The sequence below is a fragment of the Cryptomeria japonica genome, unplaced genomic scaffold (assembly GCF_030272615.1).
Source record: "Cryptomeria japonica unplaced genomic scaffold, Sugi_1.0 HiC_scaffold_851, whole genome shotgun sequence".
Lineage (NCBI taxonomy): Eukaryota > Viridiplantae > Streptophyta > Pinopsida > Cupressales > Cupressaceae > Cryptomeria > Cryptomeria japonica.
The window spans coordinates 36114-54067 of record NW_026729581.1 but is presented as its reverse complement, the minus strand read 5'-3'; the positions used below and the strand labels follow the sequence as shown (position 1 = coordinate 54067).

Sequence of the window (17954 nt, the reverse complement as noted above, 5' to 3'; positions counted from 1 at the left end):
TTTCTATCTATCCCCCAGTGCTGTATTAAATAGTGCTGTATCGCCGTATTAAAGATGGATACTCAATCCCCTTCGGCCGGGGGATCGAAGGTCCAATGCAGACAGAACACGTATGGCTCTGTGGGAGTGATCCACGTATCTCTGAGATGAAGTATACCAGCAGCTGCTTCGAATTGCCTATCTATAGTAGGGCCCTGAGACCTCTCCAAATCTGATAACACTCCAGGGGTGGGTGGGAGGATATATTGAACGAAGTGAGAACTTCCGGAACAACAACATCTACCTGCATCAGTCAATTCATCAGCTTGCTAGCCCTTAAAATAGTAGTAATTAATTCGGAATTAATAAACCTGCTATTCTATCGGGGTGGGTGGATGATAGCCACCCAACCCCGATAGAAGCAAGCCTGGGCCTACGAGGGAGTATAGAGGCTTCCGACTACGAGATACCGGGAATAGCGTATAAAGGCGTATCCATTACTAGGCCCGCATCGGTTCAGAAAGTCTATCTAGGTCTAGAGGCGCAAGGGAGGAGTGGTTAGCTAGAATTCCCCCCCTCCCGGGTGGGAAGCGGGGGGGGAGGGAATGGCTAGTCAGTACATTAGTTGTTCCGGGTGGGAGGATATATTTGATCTGGGTTTATCCTCAGCTTCGTCACGATTATCTCGCGTTCGACCCTTGAAACGGCGAAAGATCCGGGTTTATCGGCATAGTCGTAGGTAGATTTTGTCCTAGCATGGGGCCCAACCCTGCCGTGTGATCATGACGTGCCAGGGCGGTACTTTGTGAGGGATTCCTGGGCAAAGGAGTTGACATGGACTAGCATACATTCGATCTAAACGCGGGGTTGTTCTCTTCAATAATATTAAAGGTGGGCGGTGCGCGTGATAATGCGCCACTCCGATGCACCAAGCCACATAAGCGAGCTATTATATACGTCATATCTCGATCAGCTCCAGGGTATTGATGGGATTCTGGGATTCGGCTGGTTTCGGATACACCGCTCGAGCGAAACTAGGGATCGATTGCTTCTAGAGCTCCCTCCTCATTCCAGTGCACGTAGCGCGGGTCTGTCAGAGGCACCAAGCAATAATAGAAGAGGGGGGGTTCCTATATACGTATTATGATCGGTGAATATTCGCAGTTATCGTTATCGATCGGAAGAGAGAATCTATCTATTAGCATCTCCTGGTCGAGTGGGGGAATCGAGCCAAAGCCTCGAATTCGTGGGGGAATTCTATTATAGCGGGCGGGGAAGAAGCGGATTGAACGGATCCGACCGCGTACTTCTTTCATTCCCTATCCCCAACATTCGATATAGATCTTGAATCTCCTGCCGAATCGACCTGAGCCAGTGGTTTCCGATTATGCACCGGATTGATTCCCTGGCTGGATATATAGCCCGCCCGGGGGGGGAGGGAATAGTGTGATAATTCCAATTACGAACCTCTCCTAACTTACGGCACGCCCTTCCAAAGATAGCCCCTGATAATGAGCATTTATGGCTAAACCATACTGCTATTATCCGGTTCCATCATCTCCCAATAGCTTTATAAATGCGATTATGAACCTGGGTTGGAGGGAATAATAAGTGGGTGGGTGGCCCTCTATTCTATTGTTGGCGGGCCTCCCAACGCAACTGAGGGCCTCCCGGGAACCACGGCAAATAGACGGGGTCCTAAGGGAATCACGGCAAATAACGGGATAAAGTGGGAATTAATGCCGTAGGGCCAACGATCATCCGGGCAACCCCCTACTATTTGAAGGGCCTCCCACCCAACTTAGGCTATCCTAGAATTCCCCCCCAACTTAGGCATATACTGATACGGGGGGGCACCCACCCTATAGGGTGGGGGGGGAATTATCCCCCGCCCCCAAGAACCATATAAGTTGCCACCAATGATAGGAAAGTGGGAACTATAGTAGTAGCCGCCGGGTGGGGGCCCCCGGCCCTCAAACTTGAAGGGGGGGCTATTATTGTTAGTTATCTAATTCCATCCATATAGAATAGAATCAAGTGAACCGACAAGTACCCCTCCGGTATTATGGGCTGATCATCACGCTCAAGCCGCTAATTCACATCTTCGTGGGGCTACCCACCTACCGAACAAGCATTTTCTATATCCATCCACCAAGCCTAACTTGCTAATGATTGGGTTCTATCGATCGCCCTACCGCATATAGTGGCATAGTTATTAGTAGAGCCCATTCATCTCTAATGATCGGCGTGTGGCCCTTTCTATCATTGCAGCTTTCCCCTCCTGTCGTAAGCAGCCTATAATACGTTCCTCCTGCAAGCCTTAGATCTCATGCCGAATGTGGAGTGGGCCCTCCCCCCGGTCATATGTAGAGTAGTAGCTTCGGTTCGTTCCATAGTTATACCTGCGTTAGCCCACTCTTAAAACCACTGCTGTTGTCCGCTGCTAAGGGTGGGGTGTGACTCATTCCGGGTCCAACCAATGAGCCTATAGTCGGGCTCCGTCATTCCATACGGCCATTCTCATTCCTATATCTCCGGGCCAATCTCGGTGTCGCTTCAATGTAAGTGCTCCAACTCCAATGTAAGCCCTATCCATAGTAGCGGGGCCCTCGGGCAGACCTGCTAAATGAATCAAGTTTGAAACATTGATCACGATGCCCCGGCACTACTCGAGAACGGTTCAGAGTTGTTTGCCATCCCACCTTTATACAGCTGAGCCCATTCGATGTTGGCTCGATTCGATCCTCTCATTGAATAGGTAAACGCTCTGTTCGCCGCTAACTATTGTGTTGTGGCACCTCGGGCGAGACGGCTGTTGGGCAAGTCGACGATATCTCTGTCTCCATCCCTAGCAATCTCCCCAAAGAATAAAGACCATGAATGTGCCGCCGGCCCCTTTAGAATAGTAGGGGAATTCTTCAGCTGGGGTTCTAGCCATAACGATTCTTCCAGGGGTCGGCTAGAACCCCAGCAAGAGGCAGTTCGTTGGACATAGGGATTAGCACGCTTTCAGAATGAATCGTAGTAGGAGAAGCCGCGGCCAATCCTTGCTAAAGTCTGGTTGTGGGTCAAGATCAAAGGCTCAGATTGGGATTCTCATCCGACCCCCCCTCTCAATAATCAATAGGTGGTGGCGCCTCTCCCTCGGCCTATCCGCTCACTGCCCCATAAAAGCCTATCTATAGTAGGGGGGGCCGCTGCTGCCCTTCCTCGACTGACTATAGCCCATACCACTGAAGAAACACTTCCAGCACCCTCGACCAGTGAATCAGAGCCTTCTCGCACTGAGATAGGGAGATAGGGCCTCGGTATTGTCCCGTTAGGTCGATCGCCGCTACTGTCCATGGATTGGATAGTTCCGGTCGATCGCTTTAATAAAGTCATACAAGTTAGCGCAGCGCATAAAAAAGAATTCGTTGAGCGGGAGTTTCACCCTTCCAACGTCTGTGTTACTCTGATCGGCGCACCCCTGCAATGATAGGAAAAGGGCGATCCGTTGCCCAATGGATAGTGCCGGGGCCTATGCTGTCACGCGGTGAATGAAGAGCCGGTTGGGTTTAGCGATGAAGAGCAGCCCGCCCGATCATCCCTATCCATATCCATCTGGAGAGGACTATCTTCTATAGCTCTTTGGGGCACCAAATACCTTCGACCTAGTGCTACTCTCCCTCTCCTATCTTTTGGGAATGCTACTCCCTGACCGGCTATAGCGAAGGAAGAGCCCTATTCCTATCATTCTAGGAGAACGAACAAGAATGAGCGACCCGGGGAGTCTTTCCATCTACTAAGAGTGAGTGACTGACTGTGTAATTGGTGAACGAAGCATACGTGTGAAGCACGATCAGGCACTATAGTTCCCGAGTGATAACGCCAACACCCCTGCAGAGAACCGGAGGCGTCACACCGGGAATGAATGGAAAGGCAGGCTCTGAGATAATGACTTTACATCGTAATGTTGCTCTTCTATATTCTAGTGAATTGAATCTCTCTTCTTAGTATGGATCGAGGGCATTCGTACATAGACCTCTGTCTGTGATCCATGGATCCCCGATCGGGCGCATTTCAGTAGCCAACTTTCAAGACTTAACGAACTGAGATCCCCATAGAATAGTAGGGCCCATGAAGAGGTTCTTTCGAACAAGTACCAATACTATAGATCCCACCCACCCAGTAACCTACGTCTGTGATCTCTGAGCTTCTACGCTGCATTATACTTTTGTCCTCCGCCAGTTCCGAATAATAGAATAATAGGGCAAATAGTAGGGCCTATTCCCAACCCAACTATATCTTCCCTGCAGGGGGGGAGGGCCTACCTAATTTGAGCCGTAGCGGGTGGGTGCTCCAATCTAAGTAGATTTTGTTGTTGGCGATAACCCATAAGAATGTATAAGTTCGATCGTACCCGTGGACAGCAGCGGGGAATTATGAACCGAGAATTGACAAGTGGAGGGCCCTCTACCCAATATTACGAGATCCGGCCTGGGCTTTGCGGCGAGATCTTATTTCCGGGGATTTAAGCTTGTGGCTTGTCCAACCCCGCCCAATTCGGCTGGGGGAGTTGTTGGACACTGAAGATTCTATACGTAACAGACCCCCAGTGAAGTGAACCAAACCGCCAAGACTCTTCACAGCCTTAACCACCCCCACCCAACCCCCCCACAGGCGTATAGAATAAAGAAAAAAACAACAAAATGAATGACGGCAGATTAATCAGCTTGCTTTTAAGCTAGCCCTCACGGGGGAGGAGATTCTATTTGCTTATGGGCGCGTATTCTAGCAAGCTAATGAATTCACTGATGCCATAAAGAGGGGCGGGCATGTTACGTATAGAATCGAGAAAGGCCCCGCCCAATTCTATGGGGCTAGCCCTACCCCCGTAGGGGCTTTACTGGGCTAGCCCCCCGAGTTGCTAGAAGAAGGAATAGTAGCTCCATGCTCGATTCTAGCCCGCTCGATTCGCTATCTATAATTGCTTATTATAGCTCGATTCTAGAACAACTATTTGAGCAGTCTTCTTCAGCAGGGGTATATTTATTGACTGCTCGCCTTACTCCCCCTACAATAACAACTAGAATGGGGTGGTGGGGGGGTTCCAATCAAGCCCTCGACATTTGATGGACTGGGGGCCCCTACTGTTTGAAAGGCCTAGCGAGCTGCTCGCCCTAAAATTCTATGGACTCGCCCTACAATTTCTAGGGGCTGCTCGAATGGCTAACGTCGGCACGAGTGGCAGGTTCCTCGAATGTCGATTCTAGCTTATTCTAGCAAGCTGATTAATTACAGGAGGGGGCCCCCTCGAGAACCATAGAACTATAGCTTAGGGGGGCCCTAAAAGAGTTTCTGGACTGCTCGCATGGCGGGGGCCCCCCCCTACAATTCTATGGTTCTATGGCCCTACTATTCAACTTAATGGGGGGTGGGGGGGTTCCCAGCAAGTTTAGCTGTGTTGCCGGCCCCTAAAATTCTATGGGGCCGTTGATTGGGTTGGTTGGGAGTTGGCACGTTCGAATCAATTCGTATCACGTATAGAATCTTGCTCTGCCCCCCTTACCTCTATAATGGGGAAATGACTGCCGGGCATGTTACGTATAGAATCGAGCCCTATTATTCTATTATGAAACTAGAATTAGAGTCCCACCCCCAACCCAATTCTAGTTTCCCGGTCCTTTAGAATAGTAGGGGCCCCCGCCCAATTCTATGGGCTCCCACCCATGTTACGTATAGAAGGCTAATGAGCAATAGTAGGAGTAGGGGCCCCCTTCAACGATTATTGTAGGAAATAATAGAATAGAATAGTAGGGCCGCCGTAGGGCACTTAGTCGAGCAGTTGGAAACATGACAAATTGACGTTTCATATATCCACCCACCCCTGTGAAAACTAGGATTTGGCTTTCACTAGAGCCCTTAGAATAGTAGGGGTGATCCCCCTACCTATATAACTGGTTCCATTTTTGACTTTCATATGTGCAAAAGTGAGCCAACCCGAATAACTAGTACGAGTGGGTTCTTCCGGAACATGACTTCAAGTGGCGTTTTGTATAGCTTATGAAACTGGGATTGAAGCCATTTCGATAGGTGGAGAGGGACGATCACTCTATATACCACCGCAACCAGAGGGAATAAAGAAAGAATGCTATCGAACCTCAGACCTCTCCCGTACCGGAATGACTTGAAGACCTATCTCTCTCCCAAAAGACTGCTTAGTCAGAAAGGAAGGATGAAAGAAAGGGAGACAATTGCAGCTTTGCAGGGTTCATCGAAGGCACTCTGCATGCATCAAGACTGGGAAAGAAAGTCGTTCAGGTGTGATCCCTATAGTTCCCTCCCACCCGCGAGACCTGAAGCTGGCTTCAATGATCAACTCGACCTTACGAATATCCCAGTGTTAAAGCTCTGTGGTAAGGCCCCGAAGGGGTCTCGATGCAATGATTGCTCATTCCCACCCGCCAGAATAGTAGGGCGTTATGATTGATAATACGCCATATAACAACATGCCATCTCCCGGCAAGGGGGACTCGCTATGAACGGCACTCGCTCGAAAGGCCCAAGCATGAAATCGCAATCAACCCTCTCGCATTGAACCCGCCCGAAGCTCCCGCTTGAAATCATCCTCCTGCAGTGAGGTCTATGGTTTTTCATGTTCACTCCTGCCGGTGAAAAGGAAGCTAACACGAACAAAAGGAAGGAAGGCAGAAAGGAAGAACCGAGAGGGAATTGGAAGATTATGTCTAATACGTATTAACGAACCGACCAACTACGATTCATTGCCGGCCGAAGATGGCTTGAGTTCAGCTGCCTTCATTCCTTCCCGCCCGGCTCTGTGGTGAACTGACCTTATCGTTGATCGACATGTGGGTGTGCCTCCGCTTCTGATATCACTCGGGGAGAACCGACGCCCCCCGGGGGGGAGGGCTTAATAGTTGTTGTTGTTGGGTGGGCCCCTACTATTCTAAGAGCACGTTCGTCACTCGACTGCTTGCTAAAAGCTGCTTATTCCCCGCTTCCAATAGGAATCATAGTTAGTTGACACCGCCAGAACTGGAGGGAAGAATGGAAGATTGAAAGACAGACTTCAGTCCTATCCGAACTCACTAGCTGCTCCCTCCCTCTGTTCCCAATGGGAGCTGCCTTCGAACCCTGGAGATGCCGAAATGGAACCATTCTCCCCACATCCATCAACTCAACCTCTCCCTATCATTCTTAAGTCGACAACTGAACCCAGTAAGTGCTTATCTTATAGAATTGCTAGCTAGGGATGGAGACCGCTAGCGGTAGATAGCTTATTAGAAAAACACTGGAGCTAACTCTGTGGGGTGGTTCCGGGATGCCAACGGCCCCTTAGAATAGTAGGGGCCCACCCCGACTATGCCCCCCACCCATCCCCACACACGAATAGTAGGGCCGTAGATAGATAGTTCCCACCCAACCCGGGATCTATAGTTGCCCGGGTAGGCATGTGTAGTATAGAATCTGACTAATGAACCCTTTCTAATAGGCCGGGGTAGGGCCATCCCGATGAACCCCCCTACTATTCGGCAAGGGGGCATGTTACGTATGGAATCTGGCCCTACCATTGGCTGGGTGGGCCCCTACTATTTGGCTGGGAGTTTCTTACCTACCTACCTCTAGTTGTTTCCTAAATTCCCACCCTGCAGGCACAAAAAGCAGGCAGAATTCTTCTTTATCGTGATTAGTTCGGAATGAATTATCTCAAAAAAGGGTCTGTAGGATCTGGGCCGGCAGAAATAAAATGAGAAAGAGTTGTAAGGGCTCCCCGGCACGTCGATCATTGTTTGGCTCATATGACTGGTTCAGTGACCCAACTCAATTCCCCTCCAGGCCATCTCTCCATTTCTCATTTTGATCGCTCATATGACTGCCCCCCCCCCACCCCCCCCAATAAGAATTGTAGATTATTCCGACCCAACTCAATTCCCTTCCTAACCCTACCTAACGTTGATCATTCGTCTGGCTCATATGACTGTGAAAGTGACCCCCCCAGCCGGCCCAGCCGAATTGTAGGGCTTGACTGCAGTACCAGCCGCCCTACAATTCTATGGATGCGCTTGCTAGAATACGCTAGAGTACGCGTCCATAAGCTAGAGTAACAAGGGGGGAGGGAACTTTAGAAAGTTGAACAATTAATATACCGACTACCATAGAATTTGAGGGGCAACTAGAGTTCCCACCCAACCCCCCTTAGAATAGTAGGGCTAGCAGGCTAATTAATAAGATCTATAGTTCTCCTGAGAGCCAACTATCGAGTAGAGGAGGGTGGGAGGGCCCCTACAATTCTATGGCCCTACTATTCAGCTATAATGGGGGGGGTGGGGGGGGTGGGTGGGAGGAGGCTATGGGGCTGCTCGCCCTCAAATTATATGGACCCTACTATTCTATGGTAGTGGTGGGGGGGCCCCTAAACTAATCTTCCTCCCGGGGGGGCGGCTGGAGATATAAAAAAGGTTGGGGTTGGGAAAGCTGGAAGCTGGAAGCTTCCCGGACCCGGATTCCGGAGAACCGTGGGGGGCACCGCTAGATGCTCCTTCAAGGAGAAGGAAGGTTGTTGGGGGGGAACCGACCTTCTTTCAGTGGCTCGCTACCGGCTGGAAGCTTACAAGCTGGAAGCCGGCCCATAGTTTCTATAGGCATTCCCCCCGGCCACCCATAGATCCTCCTCCAAACAATCAAGCAACGCAGGGACCCTTACAAATAGTAGGCCCACCTTCTGATTGCTGGCTCGCTACCGGACAAACACAGAAACGCCGTAGGAAGGATAGGCCTCCTTGGCGCTCTTTACCGGATACCGATTAACCCCTAGATATATAGATATATAGATATTAGGAAAGGTGGTGTCCTCCTCTTCGGGGCTATGACTGAAGACTGCTATCAAACTACGTTGGATTCTTCATTTATCACGTATGTAGACTCAACTCACTCGAGGGTCCCCCTACCTATATAACTGGTTTGAGTGGAGACTCGAGCTATACTCTCCCACCCCCCCCCCTGAAAAGATTCATTAGATTTAGCGGGGTCAAATAAAGAATAAGCTGCAATTTGAAACTGGAGCATGTTGCTTGCTGCTTCCCATGGCGAGGCGGAGTAATCGTTAACAACTATGTTCATCGATGGTGAACCGTGGGCTACTCATGCCGCTAACTGCGGAGTAAAGGAATCCACCCGCCTTCTCCGCACAAGTCTGATGAGGGCCATGGTAGCCGGACGATCCTCCTATGGAGACATATGCCGCACCGACACGGGACTCCATCCACATAGTGGAACCGGATTAAACAGCAAGCAATCATCCTCCGCCCCTACGGCGCATGCCCTACTATTCTAAGGGGTCCACCAATACAGAAGAACAAACAAAGCTTGACTGGGGGAAGGGATTCCGGCCGGGCGCCCCTACTATTAACTAGAATGGGGTGGGGGGGGCCAGCCGGTATGCGGTATGGGGAGGAGCAAGGGTAGCCCCGTAGGGGGGTAGGAGCCGGCATCTGTAGTGTTGGGGGTAGGAGTAGGGGTATTGGTAGGAGTAGGAGCAGTGTTCGAGCGTTCGGCTTCAAGCGGTTAGGCGGTCTTTCTCCGGCCTCTCTCTACTCCTCACCCACCCCTTCCTACTCCTCTTCCCACCGGCAATTCTCGAGACCCATCCCCCTTAATGAATTAACCTGCTAGCATAAGCGGGCATGTTACGTACAGATGATCAGAAGGAACGGGCCCTTATATCCGCCCGGGCCAGTCTTCTTCGTCGGTTATATACGTCACATATCAGAGGATAGATACTCTACAAGATCCGGGGGGTTTGTGGAGAAGGGCCGCTTCAACTTGACCGAACCCCCGGACATCGGTATTGCGAAGGGAACAATCCATTTCTTCATCGATCTCTCTCCCATGACGACTAGGAACAAACAAATAAGAAATTCCACTTCGAATTTTGGACCTCAACATCCTGCTGCTCATGGTGTTCCACGATCAGTATCGGAAATGGACGGAGAAGTGGTGGAACGTGCGGAACCGCATATTGGATTACTCCATAGAGGCACAGAGAAATTGATAGAGTACAAAACGTATCTTCAGGCTCTACCCCATTCTGATCGTTTAGAGGGCGATCGCGGAGTCACTGAATGAAGTCCGTTTATTCCGGCTGCAGAGACAGCGAGGCAGAGATGACTAAGTGACACATAGAAGATGGCGGCGACAACAGCATGTCGTATAGAGATGGCTCGATCTACAACTCCTCGAGCGGCAGTGGAACGGCGTGAATGCGGGATGCGGAATGATCGGCCGGTTTTTTTTCCAACTATAGAAGGTTGGGCCTCCCCTGTGTGTCGGAGATCCAAAGCGAGTGCACCATAGAGGGGAGAGGGCGGATGGGAGGGATTCACACGACGTCAGGTCATTTCCGGAGAGGTCGCTCGACCTACCTATACCCATACCTATACCTATCAAAGGCCCTACTATTCTCAGGGGGGGCAGGGCTCCCGAAGAATAAATCGAGAGGCATGCGCTCGGGGAACTTTTCTATTGGCATTGGCGGGCATAACCGCACACTCACACGGTCTTTGCCGAGAGATAGGAGCATTCGGTGGAACCGGTGAACTACACTTCTGGATGTGTGGGACAGAGGGCTCGTGGTACCTGCTGCCTACCCTTCCGCTTTGTTTCCCGTGTGAACGGAGAGTGGGCAGAAGGGAAGGAGGTCCTCATACGGACGGATACAATGAAATGGGTCGGTGCCGGAATCAATCACGGAGTGACGAAAGAAGGGATGGAATTCGAGCTTCTCCGACGAACACTACAGAACCGCCGTCGCTCACTGGTTATATAGATAGATATCTAGATCTAGATATATATCTATATATATGTAGAAATGCCCCGCCTAAACCTAAAGGTCCTCGGCCCCCCCTTTATCGAGGTGGGGCTACCGCATAGGGCAATAGGGATATAGAAGAGGGGTGGTGGGGGGGCTAAGGTTGAGTCGAGTTCTTCTCCCTCCAATCAAGACCCAACCGCCCTACTATGGATAGGGGTCCTCTCCCCAAGCAGACTGGGCGCCCTACGGTTTTCAAGCCTTCTCAGTATTGATAGGGGGGAAAGGGGCTGGAGAGAGCAGAAATGCCCCCCCCTACTATGGATAGTTTGGATAGTTGCCCTCTCCCCCACCCCCACCCCCCCCCGCCTTCTTCCCCTACCATTCCCCCCCACCCTGCAGGGGGTTCCCTACTATCAACTATAGTAGTTCCCGGTGTTTGTTGGGACCCCACCGAAAGGCCCCCTCCTTTCTATAGTTCGGCGGATAGGTGGATAGGGCGTCGCCCTCGACCCAACCGCAAGCGCATAAATGACCGACCTTCGTCGGCCCTCGTCCTCCGGAGGACGAGCGGTTCGCCCCCGGAACTCTAGTTTCCGGCCGTAGGGCTCACAACTATCGAGTGTTTACTGGAGGGCTAGCGTATTCTAGCGTCAATCTAGCCCCCCCCTACTATTTGAAAGGGTTCTTTATAGAAGGGCCCCCTACCCCCGGGCGGGGGCTGGGGGTTTATTAATGAACGGCTCGCCCTAGGGGTGGGTGGGAGGCGGCTGGAGCGCATTAATGCCCATTATTCTATAGGCTCGCCCGCCCCCCCCACCCCCCTATTCTAGTTATTGTAGGGTTATTCTAGCAGGTTAATTAAGACTGGGACTGCTCGACTCGCCCCGGCTGGGGGTTTATTAATGAACTGATATAGTTATGAACTGAGGTTGTTAACATCAGTCAATTCTTGACTGGAGCCCCCTCGATAATTGTAGGGGGCCCTTTAGAATAGTAGGGGGCTCGAATGGGGGCCCCTACTATTCTATGCTGGAGGATATAGTTGCAGAATTAGAGTATAGCTTTCTACAGTTTGCCGGGTAGAAAGGAGGGGGCTCACCCCCCTACGGCCGCCTCCGCCTCCGCCTATACCTCCTCATGCAGAGGTGGGTGGTCTAACTACAATCCCCGGCCCCCCAAAGAATTGTTACTCCCCCCCCCTACCCCCCCAGCCGCTATAGTTCTATGGCCCCTACTATTCAGCAATGGGGGGGGGTGGGGGGGGGGCGATTCTATAACTATTTAGCTTCTCGCCCTACAATTTTATGGTACTGCAGTCAACCCTACAATTCGGCTGGGGGGAGGGCCCCTTACTCTAGCAGGTTCATTAATTGACCAATTCGGCTGGGGCGTGTGTGGGGTTGGGTGGGGGGCATAGTATGGCAGAGGTAGATTAACTAGGGAATTCTAGTTGTAGATTAGTTGTTCCGGGGTGGGGGGGTCGAGTGCCTTTTCTTTCGGGATCTCCTTCTTGTTGTTTTGAAGAGGACTCTAGATAGTCGTCACTCCCCTGGAAGAGAAGTGGCCCCAATCTCATGTAATGGAATAGATGGGGGATCCGTCGAGTGGGAGAGCCGTGTTATGGGTGACCTTATTGCACGGTTCAGAGAGCACTTGTGCATGCGATGTGAAGCTCGAAGTAAGGAACGGTCCGAAGGTTGGGGACTTTACTGACGTGAGGGCCCCCAATGCAGGGTGCTCTCGATCGATAGATCGAGGTGTGGGCGTAGCGAACCCCTCGGCCTCCTGGCGTCGGCCGAGTGCATTTATGCTCCAGAAGACCGGTAGGGGGAGGAAGTCGAGGGGTGAGCCCCCTCCTTTCTACCCTTTCTATAGCTAGAATTCCCCATGAACACTGCCATTATGAAGCAGGGTGAGAAATTAGGCACCTTCTATTCTATATCCACCCCCCCAATCCCATAGAATTTGAGGGGCCTGAAAAACCCGTAGGGCCCAGTCAAGCCCCCCTGCATTAATCAGTCAATTAATTCGGCCCCGGCTGGAGAAACCTGCGAGAAAGCGGCGAATAGTAGGGGGCTAGAATACGCTAGAATAACTTGGAGGTAGATTATTGTAGGGGCCCAGCCGAATTGGGCGGGCGAGCCCCCTACAATCGAGCTACCTCCCCCTACTATGTCGAAAAGGCCATAGAAAAGAGTAGGGTTAATGGCATCAGTCAATTAATCAGCCCGCTAGAATAAGCTAAAAGAAAAGCGGGCTAGCAAGCGAATTAATTACTGATTAATAAGGGGGGCTTTACTAGGGCCCCCTACCCCCCCACCCCCCCCATCATAGTTGTTATTGGGCGGGCCCCTACGATAATATACCTCCCGGGGGGCGGCTGGGGCTAGCAGGCGTACATTAATTGACTGGGGCGCATTCCCTCGACATTCTATGGTACCCAGCCCCCGCCCCCCATAGAATTGGGCGGGGTCTTCTAGCAGGCGTACATTAATTGACTGGGGGTAGGGCTTGATTGAAGCCCGCTAGCCCTAGTAAAGCCCCCCTTATTAATCAGTAATTAATTCGCCCATAGAATGTCGAGGGCTTGATTGAAACCCCCATAGAATTGTAGGGGGCCCTAGTAAAGCCCCCCCAGCCCATAGAATTGTAGGGCCATAGAATTGTAGGGCGCCCATAGCCTCCTCCCACCCACAACTTAATTGGAGGGGGGGGGGCCCTTTAGAACCCTTTCAATAGTAGGGGGGGCTAGCCCTTCGACATAGTAGGGGGGAGGTAGCTCGATTGGGCGGGGGCTAGAATAATATGAAAAAGGGCGACATAGTAGGGGGGAGGTAGCTCGATTGGGCGGGGGCTAGAATAACATTAATGAACCTGCTAGAGTAAGCCCCCATAGAATTGTAGGGCTTGACTGCAGTACCAGCCGCCCGCCCGGGGGAGGGAATGCGTTCATTAATGCGCCCCATAGCCTCCTCCCACCCACCCCTAGGGAATCCGGCCCCAGCCCCCGCCCGGGGGCATAACCGGGCGAGTAGTCCATAAAATGTCGAGGGCGAGCAACCCCCAGCCGTTAATTAATCAGCCTGCTAGCCATAGAATTGGGCGGGGCCCTCCAATGCTCAAATAGTTCTAGAATCGACGCTCCCCCCTACTATTTGAAGGGCTCTATGGCGGCGGTTCTAGAATCGACGCTAAAAGAGTTCTAGAATCGAGCTAAGTTGGTGGGAAACTCTAGTTGCCCCATAGTTACTCAGAAGACCGCGATGAAAAGCTCGATTTTTGCTTTGCACCTTTTAACCCTTCCCCCGTAGGGCTGGAGCTCTCCCTTAGCCCTATCCACCTATCCTAGCTATAGAAAGCTATAATTCCTATCGAGTGTTGACTGGAGGGCTAGCAGGTTATTCTAGCGGGCTCCCTACAATTCTATGGCCCTCAAATTATATGGAGTGTGGGGATTTTGATGGAATCAGCTTGCTAGCCCTTTAGAATAGTAGGGGCCCATAGAATTTGAGGCGAGCAGCCCCATAGAATTGATAGGGGCCCTCCAGGGTGTCAACACTCGATAGTTGGGGGCATAGTTCTCGATTCTAGCAGGTCTGATTAATGGCAACTCTCGAGTGCCCCTCGCGAATAGTAGGGCTAGCCCCTCGCAAATATCGAGAACCCTCTTTATTAATCAGCTTGCTAGAATAGGGGGGGTTCGAGTCTTGACTGGAGCCTCCATAGAATTGGGCGGGGGCCCTTCGACATAGTAGGGGGGAGGTAGCTCGATTGTAGGGCTAGCAACTATCGAGTGTTACTCCCCCTACAATTCTATGGGCGATTCTAGCAACTATCGAGTGCAAGCGCATTAATGAACGCCCCACAATAATTCTATGGCCCTAAAATTCTATGGTACTGCAGTCAACCCTACAATTCTAGCAGGTTCCAATCAAGCCCTCAAATTATATGGACTGGGGGATTCTAGCAGGTTAATTAAGTTGACTCTAGCAAGCTGCTCGCCCTAGGGGTGGGTGGGAGGAGGAGGCTATGGGGGGAGGGCCCCCGCCCAATTCGGCTGGGGCTAATTAATTAACAGTGAGAGGGAATAGTTATTGTGGGAGAGGGTCCGATAAAACCGCCTATCTATAGTAGGGGGGGGTTAGGGAGCTCGACCGATAGGTCGAGAAGTGAGCGCCCCCCCCCACCCCGCCTTTCTATAGCTATAGTAGGCTGAGCGCCCATTGTTTCTATCTATAGGCTCGATTTTGGATTCGGCGAGTACCATCAGGTACTCTCCGAGGGAGAGGAGGGGGATACGGGAAGAATGGATAGTCGACTGGAGACCCGCTGGTCTTCTGGTGCATGAATGCTATCTCCCGATCGACCTAAAGCCTAAATGACCTTCGGACCCGGCAATTCTGTCGTCGACCCTATTCACGTTCCTATGATGGCCCAGGAACACGCTTATTCTTCAGCCGTAGAGAAACTTTTGAATTGCGAGGTACCATTACGGGCTCAATATATACGAGTGTCATTTCGCGAAATCACTCGAATTTTGAATCATTTACTTGCTCTAACCACTCATGCTATGGATGTGGGAGCATTAACCCCGTTCCTGTGGGCTTTTGAGGAGCGGGAGAAATTGTTGGAATTCTATGAGAGAGTCTCGGGAGCCAGGATGCATGCCAGTTACATACGACCAGGTGGAGTGGCACAAGATCTGCCTCTTGGCTTATGCCAAGATATTTACGACTTTACACGACAATTCGCTTCTCGTATTGACGAATCAGAAGAGATGTTAACCGGCAACCGTATCCGGAAACAACGATTAGTGGATATTGGTACTGTCACTGCACAGCAGGCCAAGGATTGGGGATTTAGTGGTGTAATGCCAAGAGGTTCGGGAGTATGCTGGGATTTGAGAAAAGCAGCACCTTACGATGCCCATGACCAATCGGATTTTGACGTACCAGTGGGTACCAGGGGAGATTGCTATGATCGCTACTGTATCCGCATCGAAGAGATGCGACAGAGTCTGAGAATCATTGTGCAATGTCTTAATCGAATGCCCGATGGCATGGTGAAAGCCGATGATCGTAAGCTATGTCCCCCATCACGATGCCAAATGAAACTCTCCATGGAATCCTCAATCCACCATTTTGAACTCTATACAGAGGGTTTTTCCGTACCAGCTTCTTCGACCTATACCGCGGTTGAAGCCCCTAAAGGAGAATTTGGTGTGTTTCCGGTCAGTAATGGGAGCAATCGTCCCTATCGTCGTAGAATAAGAGCACCTGGCTTTGCCCATTCACAAGGACCTGATTCTATGTCCAAACATCACATGCCAGCAGATGTGGTCACCATCATCGGTACTCAAGATATTGTGTTTGGAGAGGTAGATAGATAGGTAGAGGACAGTTGGTTGCTCACCCTAGCTTCATTGCGAGCCAGAAACAACTGACTGATCCCCGGTGGGTCGAGGTCATGCGCTCGTGATTACACCACCATCATGCACCATGTGACGTATATAAGGTATGGCGTCACCATCACTGTAGCATCACCAATATGGTATAGTAGACGTCAGGGCCCCTATCCGCTCTCCGGGCAGCAGGGTGGGCGGCCCCCCTTATTCTAGCAGGTTATTCTAGCCACTATTTTGGTTACTCTAGCCCCCTACTATTTGACAGGGCCCCCTACAATTCTATGGGGCGTCATTAATCTACTGCTCCCCTACAATTCTATGGCGGGAGGGCCCCCGGCTGGGGGTTTATCCATAGAATAGTAGGGCACTGATTAATTAACTAGAATGAATTCTGTTTTGTCAATTCGAGATACCCTCGATTCTAGAACTATTTTAGTTACTCTAGCCCCTTAGAATTGTAGGGCTAGCGTACTATAGCAACTATCGAGTGCAAGCTTTGACTGGAATTCACATTATACTAGCGAGCTGATTCCTTTAGAATAGTAGGGCGCCCAATTCTATGGCTTGATTCCCTACAATTTTATGGTACTGCAGTCAACCCGCCCGGCGGTCGATTCTAGAACCGCCATAGAGTTGGGCGGGAGCAGGCGTCATTAATTGACGAATTAATTGGGGGGTTATTCTAGCTCGATTCTAGCCCTTCTTCTAGCAGGTTTCAATCAAGCCCTCGACATTTTATGGTAGATTAATGCGCCCGCGGGTAGATTAATACGCCTGCTAGATGAAGCTAGAATACGCTAGAATAACCAGTCAAGCCCTACAATTCTATGGGACTGATTAATTACCGTTTATTAATGAACGCATTAATTGACTGATTAATTAACTATAACTGCTCCTTACCAATGTTGCTTACTCTAGCAAGCTGATGCCATTTAGGGTTGGGTGGGGAGCCCTTCAAATAGTAGGGGTTGCCCATAGAATTGTAGGGGGCCGCTGCTCCCTAGCAATGGTGCCGCTGGTTAGAATAGTAGGTAGGGAGGACAGTAGGGGGGGAGGAAGGATAGGTGGGAGGAAGGATAGGCTACCTTCTCATTAGCCGGTTCATCGAGAGGACCCGCATTGAATAGAGATCCACCATGAGATCGATCGTTGACGTCAGAGGTAGATCGTCGAGATCGATCTTGGAATGTTGTCAGGCGAGATAGATCCTGGCCATAATATTAGTTCCATAAGCACCACCAGCAGCGCAGGCATGGGTGGCTAGAGGGGAAGCAACGAGAGGAAAGGCAGCCGCATCGACCCCAGAAGTTCCTATTCCATATCCAGTTGAACCAGCATCTCGCCCAACAGTATCCCTTCAAACATTTGTTAACCTTTTCCCGGGCCGCATAGGGAGATAACGATTCCCCGTTGCATTCCTTCTATTTCGAAAGCAGCCCGTAAGGAACCAAATTACCTCCAAAGGCAGCTCCCGAAGAAGCATAACCTCGCATCCATTGACCTCACATCGGAGGCAGAGCCCATTGAAGCAGCACCTGTTTATCTATAACCCAGGACCTATAACCACCAACAGAAGGAAGGGTTTGAGAACATTGCAGAGCCAAAGTATGGGGTCTAAAGCTAGATGTTTCAGTTAACGAACCATATCCATATCCAGATGCGGTAGATCGAGACCCAGTTCCTGTTGATCCATAAGCATCTAAGCCTGTTCTCGAGCTAGCAGGAATTGAAGCAGCCTGAATTGATTTCTCAATGAAA

The 17954-nt window shown here is 50.9% G+C and overlaps 1 protein-coding gene across 1 annotated transcript; it reads left to right on the top strand.

Moving 5' to 3' along the window:
* The first annotated feature begins 8303 nt into the window (after positions 1-8303).
* On the top strand, positions 8304-16223 carry LOC131066025 (NADH dehydrogenase [ubiquinone] iron-sulfur protein 2). The gene is made up of 2 exons (XM_059216171.1): positions 8304-10083; positions 15210-16223. The coding sequence occupies exons 1-2, from the start codon at positions 9679-9681 to the stop codon at positions 16179-16181; spliced, it is 1377 nt and encodes a 458-aa protein (XP_059072154.1). The 5' UTR covers positions 8304-9678; the 3' UTR covers positions 16182-16223.
* The last annotated feature ends 1731 nt before the right edge of the window (positions 16224-17954 follow it).

Coding starts and splice junctions, on each gene's coding strand:
- LOC131066025 (XM_059216171.1), top strand. CDS start 9,679: ATGATCAGAAGGAACGGGCCCTTATATCCGCCCGGGCCAGTCTTCTTC. Junction 10,084..15,209: donor CCCATTCTGATCGTTTAGAG/GGCGATCGCGGA, acceptor GTCGACCCTATT/CACGTTCCTATGATGGCCCA.